Genomic DNA, 6693 nt, shown 5'->3' on the forward strand with positions numbered 1-6693 from the left:
GAGACGGCACAGAAGGGACCCAGGAAGAGTCATGTGGTTATACGTCAGAGATGACCAGAAGTAAAATAACATCTTCCAGAAAGCAGAAATCACATGGAAATGAAGAAAATAGGATAGAGGTAAACTGACAGGGACTGATGGAGCACAGGAGATTGATGAGCAAATTGCTAACAACAAAAAGATTGGCAATAAAAAATGTCTGTGCACATCAAAGCAAGAGGCTGGCCAGAGAATCTGTGGGGTCATGAGGTATAAAAGAAGCACTAAAGAAAGATAATGGCGGAGCAGAACAACTAAATGCTCCATTTATGTTGATGTTCCCTCCTGGGGAGCATGGGGAGTTCCCTGCACCGGAGTCTGTCTTTGTGGGGAATACTCTGGGGAGCTGACTCAAGCTGAAGCGTCAGCAGAAGAGGTTTTGGAATAAATCAATCAACTGAAAAGCAGTGTCTTGCCAGGACCAGATGGTGCACACACAAGATCTGAAGTGAACTCCAGTGTGAAATTGCAGACTACCAAGTCTGAATATCTGAGGAACAGAAGGGGATGAGTGTAATGCCAATTTTTAAAGTGGCAGTCCACAAACTGCAGATCGGTAAATCTGACTTCTGTAACAGGCAAGCTAATTGAAACCAATAAATAATAGTTGACACGCCTAGGGAAGAATTTTTCAGTCTGAAGTTGCAGCTTGCAAATATTAAAGCTACATGAAGGAGTCAGGGAGCATGTGGTGCTTGTAACAGTGGTCTATAGTTATTCTTGGATTTTCAGAAGCTTTTGACAAAATCCCTTGCACAAGGCTACGCAAGAAAGTTCTTGCCGAGCTGGGAGGAAGGTCATGTTATAGCAATAGCCTGCTTAGCAGAAAGCAAAGAAATAGGAGTCAATCCATTTTCACAATGGACAAAAATGAGAAGATAAAGAATTTGGGAACAACTGTGCCTAGATGTGGATGCACGGTCATTAGCTCTGAATTAAGGAAGGAATTCTGAGATCCATTGTAGTTTGGTGGAAATCTCAGTGATATTATTTCTTACGCTGCAAATAAGTAGGGGAATATGTAAAATCCTCAGGCGATAGATCTAAATCAGGCAACAGAAGTTGGATTGAAGAACTCGTTGCTACAGGTTATCACAACACTAGATACATAAGCATTCAGAAAGGAAAAAGTTGTATTTATGGAGGATATTTGTTTTGATGCCTGCAGATAATCTCTAACTGAGGGTAAACCTAACCAACCAGTTGCAAAAGCTGGTAATGTACAGGAAGTCTCTCAGTATTTGCTTTATTTCTTACAGCTTTTCCCAAAGCATCTGCCAGTTGCCACTCTTGTAAATTGAACGCTGAGTTAGATGGAGAAATACTCTGCTTATTTTTATAATATGAGGCAAGCATTATTCTTAAAGAAATTACCCATTCCAGTAGCAGGAAGATGGAAATCATTAAAAAAAAAACTAATTTGCTTTATTAAAATGAGGTTGTTCCTCTGATTTTTAATAGTTTGCTTTTATTAGAACTCTTTTCATATGGATTTACATAGTAATTATAGAGGAAAACTTTCATCAGTAAATGGAGTTTTTTTCTCCTTAATGTCCTTTTCTTTATTGACACTATTATTAGAAGTTTAGAAAGTGAATGGTTTACTAAACTTCAATTTCAGTAATCTGAAAGCTCACATATTTAAAAAGTACGTGTCGTCTTTGGAAGGCAGTTTTCTAAGAACAGTATGTTTGGAGGAGGGAAGTAGCTCTTAAGCTTTTTTGAAAATGCCATCTTTGGGAGGTATTTATCCATTTGTATATTTGCTTTCTGTTTTGCTTAAAAGACTATTTGATTTCTTAGACACCGGCAGGCTTCTCTGTGTAATTGGTTTTATATTGTATTCAAGTTCTTCGGCTTCAGATGCTGTATGGGAACCTATATTTCTTCTCTTGTTTTGACTTAACAGTTCTATGTTGTGTTTTTTTTCTTTTGAAAAGAAACTCCACATTTATAAAAGACAGCTATGCAGAAGTTGGTCTGACATGAACTTGTTGGCAGTGGACCTTTCACTGCTGAGCCTAATTCTTTAAGATAAGAATACTAACAGAGTTGTTTTCCTGTCAAAGCTGCCTGTGCTAATCAGCGCCCCGACCTCTTTGGTTGTGTTATTGCCCAAGTGGGAGTGATGGATATGCTCAAGTTCCACAAGTACACCATTGGCCACGCTTGGACTACTGACTATGGTTGCTCTGACTGTAAAGAGCAGTTTGAATGGCTGTGCAAGTAAGTGTCTTTTAAATATTTCTGTGGTTGTTAAAATGCAAACTTGCTCAACAGTTTCAGGTCGTCATGATTAATAGCTATTTGAAGAATTATTTCATCCTTGCAAAGAATTATTTCCTCCTTTCCCACACTGGATTTAGGGAGTTCAGAATTGCCTCATAAGTCAGCTTTGCTTGAACAACTGTCTTCAAAACCCTGTTGATTCAACTGGTCATAGTTTCAAAGACCATATTCTACTATCAGCTTTAATGATTTATAAGATACTCTTTCTGAATAATGACTACTTTAGGCTGTAACAACAGAATTTACTCAAGTGACCCACTACATAAATTGTATTTTTTATGATGGGGGATAGACTATCACCATTATGAATTATATTATACAATGTGGATAGGGTTTATTTGTAGTAATTGAATGGCAGTAGACCACAACATAGGATATTAATTCAGTTCTCAGCCTCTTGCTGAGAAGGTCTGGAAAGATTATTTAGAAGAAAAAAAATCAAAGAAACACTGTGTGTGAACAGAAATGGTCTAAGTATTTGTATGGCAAATAATGACCGAGAGTGCCATCATTTTAAAATATTCTTCTGGCATCTCATCTCCTGTTATTGTATTTGTATACCTTTAGTAATGAAGATTGACATTACAGCAAAATACCTCAGACATACTAAACAATTTGGCTTGTCTGAAATGTAATAGTGTTTAGATACATTTTTTTAGTTTAGAAAAAAAAGCCATATCCAAATGCTAGAGTCAGTCATTGTAATTAGTTTGCTTCAAGGCCTCCTGCTGTTCAGTTTAAGGTTTCTGTGGCAAACACGTTTTTGTAAATATAGTGCACAAAACAATTAACAAATCTCATAATTCATCTTATTAGTAGCTTTCAAAACGAGATTATTTAAAATGATCCAGATAATCTTGATGATTTTGAACAATAAAATTTGCCAGAACATGTGTGAATTCAGATACTCTGAAAAGGTAAAGTGGAAGCAAAGTTTTTAAATTCAGTCTGTGATTAGGAGAAACGCATACATAGGAAGCGGTCATTCTGTACTTATATTCATTATACTTAACTCACAAAATTTAAATGCATAATTTTAAAAACATCTTCCACGACAATACATTAAATACTGATTTCTTGATGGAAAAACTTCAGCAGCTTTGTTTCGTGTTCAACTGTCAAAGTATCAAAGTATCAAGATAAGTAGTGTTGCATAGATATTGTCGTTACAGATACTGAAAAAATATTTAAGGCAAATAGATTGCTATGTGCTGACCATTATTTAGCTTTTTTTTTTTTCAAAACAAATCATCTACAAATTCACTGATTTCTTCATTTCCACTTAAAAAATAAAACTAGGAATCTGTTGGGTTAGACATTCAAGTGTTGTCGTGTGTTCTTAAAAATAATTTGGGTTTACTGTACAAATACTCATCCACATGTGAAATTAATTAAAAAGTAAAGCAAAATTCTTTGTATTTCCTGTGATGAAATAGGAAAAAAAAAGAAAACTACGACCCTACTCTTGATTTAAGAAATGTAATGTTCTTTCTAGCTGTAGCTTTGTCTAAATGAAGTGTGAAATGGTTAGGTGGAATACTATGTGACTTACTATTACATTTAATTTCTAAAATCTGAGAGTATCTTGAGTATCTTGTGTTGAGATATGCAGATATATTTTTAATGTTATGCTGCAGTAGTTTTAAAAAAAAAAAAAAAAGTAAATTCTGCAATGAAAACAAGTTTTTGTAAGTCAGATTATTCCTTGGTCAAAAAATAGGAATCAGTCTTCCTTTGAAAGCAGGAAAGCCTACAGTTTCCTTTCAGTTTCCTGCATGGTATTCCCTTATGCATGTTCAAAAGTAGTGTAAATATTAGAGGAAGCAAATTTCATAAGCCTACAGCACTTGTGGCTTATTATCAGAATCTGTTTCCAAATTTGCATGGAAAAAAGCTATTCACATGCAGACCTGGACTACATATGTGCTGGGGAAAAGTGTTGATTTTCCCTGCAGGATGGATCCTGCAATGAACTTTACAGCTTTTGCTGAAGTTTCCCTGTAATCCATTCCTGATTTTTTTATATTTCTATAAGATGTATGCATATGCCTCTCTGAAATTAAACAACGTACTTCACATTTGAGAGCCAGAGATCTATGACGTATTGTTTGCCCGTGGTATAATTCTGACCTTTACAACTGAGAATTGTAGCATTATGAGTGCTATCAAATGCCACTGTGACTATTTCAATAGGAGAGGACTGTCTTGTTGGGCCTTGAGGAAAAAATATGTAAACATTTGTGTGCTTTCCTCAGGTACTCTCCGCTTCACAATGTCAAACTACCAGAAGATGACGGCATCCAGTATCCCTCTACGCTGCTCCTCACAGCAGACCACGATGATCGTGTGGTCCCTTTACATTCGCTGAAGTTCATTGCTACTCTGCAATACATTGTGGGCCGAAGCCGTAAACAAACCAATCCACTTCTCATCCACGTTGACACCAAAGCTGGGCATGGAGCAGGAAAGCCAACTGCTAAAGTTATAGAAGAAGTGTCAGATATGTTTGCTTTTATAGCACGATGCCTAAGTCTTGATTGGATTGAATAGGCAAAATGTTTATTACTGTCTCCTTTAGAAAAAAAGGGCTTTAACACCATTTAAGACCAACCAGACTACTACTTGGTGTAGTACTTACATTTAAGAACTGCAGTTTAATATTTTATTGATCCAACCTGCTATGGAATTTTGATCTTCTGTGCTTCCCTTTTTTTAGTGTTTCTTTGAATTTCTTTTCTACTGCGTTTCAGAGTACGTTTTAAGTAGCATGTTCAGATAAATAGCTGAGCTACTGTCAGTGCTATTGTGAGCATCTAGATTCCATAGTTAGTGCTAGTTGAGCTGATTTCATGTAAACAATTTTAATGTATTTTGCACCAATAAGCATATCCAGGTCAACTGTAATTAAATGTAAGTACTGTCCACATACAAGAACTCTGAGCATACTTTATTTACACGGTAACTTATTTAAGAATGGAAATTGAAAGTGTTCTTTAATAATCATGAAATACTGAAGAGATGGTAATCTGGGTAATTAATTACCCAAATATTATTAAAAACCTTATATTTCATGCTGTTTGTAACTGTGTTACAGTCTATGATATCAGTGTTGCTAATTTTTTTTTCTTTCTAAAAAGACTTCAAACTATCACTGATTTTCTCTTCCGTCATTTATTTCCACATAGAAGAGAAAAACTTGAAGAATTCTTAGATTCTCATTCTAAGCTCAGTCCAGGTACGCATATACACTTCACAGTGTTCCCTGTCTGCTGTTAGCTCTTTAACTATTTCTTAACAGTAGACCAGACACTCATTTGTTCAGATTGTTCAAATTTAAGTTTTCCAGATGCATCTGACAGAATATTCTCTAAGGAGCCAAAATCTGAAGATACATATATAATCTAGTCCTGGCTGCAGAACAACAAAAGCACGTAGGCAGACTCCTTAGTGGTTTGACACACATAGTATTTGAGCTGCCATTTCCTGACTTTGATTTAGGCTGTGGAGCGATTAAGCAGATGTGAGTAGATGTTCCCTGCTAGCTGTCTAAATTCTGACGTGCCGCAGCAAATTAGGTTTTGATCTGGGGGAGCAAAAAGGTATTCTACCAATTATTAGTCTTGTTGTCCCTCCAGAAAATATTGCCGCTTTCCAGTTTTGGATGAACTAATATACTCTTCCAGAATCATGCTTGTTGACATATTTGTGCTTGGACCCTAAGGCAGGTATTTTAACTCTGGGCTTAAGAGTTTTATCTCTAAACAAATAATGTCTCAGCCCATGAAGAAGAGGGAGTGGTGTTTAAAAGTGGAGTAGGCTGCCATTTATTCGCCCCAGATTCACGCTGTTTCTCTCACACTCTCAGGATTCTCCTGATTCCCTCTGCAGCCCAGGAAGGATCATACCTCCAAGGCCTTTATAATACATAATTTGATTTTATGGCGGGGGGGGGGGGGGGGGGGGGGGGGGGGAAGTCTGCTTTGCTATGAAATACCATACTGCAAAACCCTGTATGTCATCTGGGGCCTGTTTGTGGGTATTACACTTTTGCCAGATACATTATGGACTGATGTATTCTGATCACAGCACTGTATTAAACAATCAGACAAACAGTCAGGGGTCAAGGATTTTTCTTTCCCTCCAGGTTGTGAAAACAGGCTTCAAGTTCAGCTCAGCGCCTCTTCCCCACCCTTTTCCCATAGGCATGGGAACTATTTTCTAAGATCATTGTGGAATTTTTAACAGCTGCAGTGTAATGGCAGGAACAAAGGACATGAGCAGTGCCATCTCTGATGGTAACACCCAAGGGTTGCAGCATCTGGCCTCTTACTGAATGTTACAGTATCATTAAGAGGACGGAACTTT

At 36.9% G+C, this 6693-nt stretch overlaps 1 protein-coding gene across 1 annotated transcript in view; it reads left to right on the forward strand.

The window, feature by feature from the left end:
* PREP (prolyl endopeptidase) overlaps window positions 1-6440 on the forward strand; it is a 103945-nt gene extending 97505 nt beyond the window's left edge. Inside the window, exons 14-15 of the mRNA XM_048079192.2 lie at window positions 2109-2265; window positions 4584-6440. Of these exons, the coding sequence (XP_047935149.2) occupies window positions 2109-2265; window positions 4584-4878 (452 nt within the window). The 3' untranslated portion in view covers window positions 4879-6440. The remainder of the gene's footprint in view (window positions 1-2108; window positions 2266-4583) is intronic.
* The last annotated feature ends 253 nt before the right edge of the window (window positions 6441-6693 follow it).

This window comes from Anser cygnoides, chromosome 3 (genome assembly GCF_040182565.1).
Source record: "Anser cygnoides isolate HZ-2024a breed goose chromosome 3, Taihu_goose_T2T_genome, whole genome shotgun sequence".
NCBI lineage: Eukaryota > Metazoa > Chordata > Aves > Anseriformes > Anatidae > Anser > Anser cygnoides.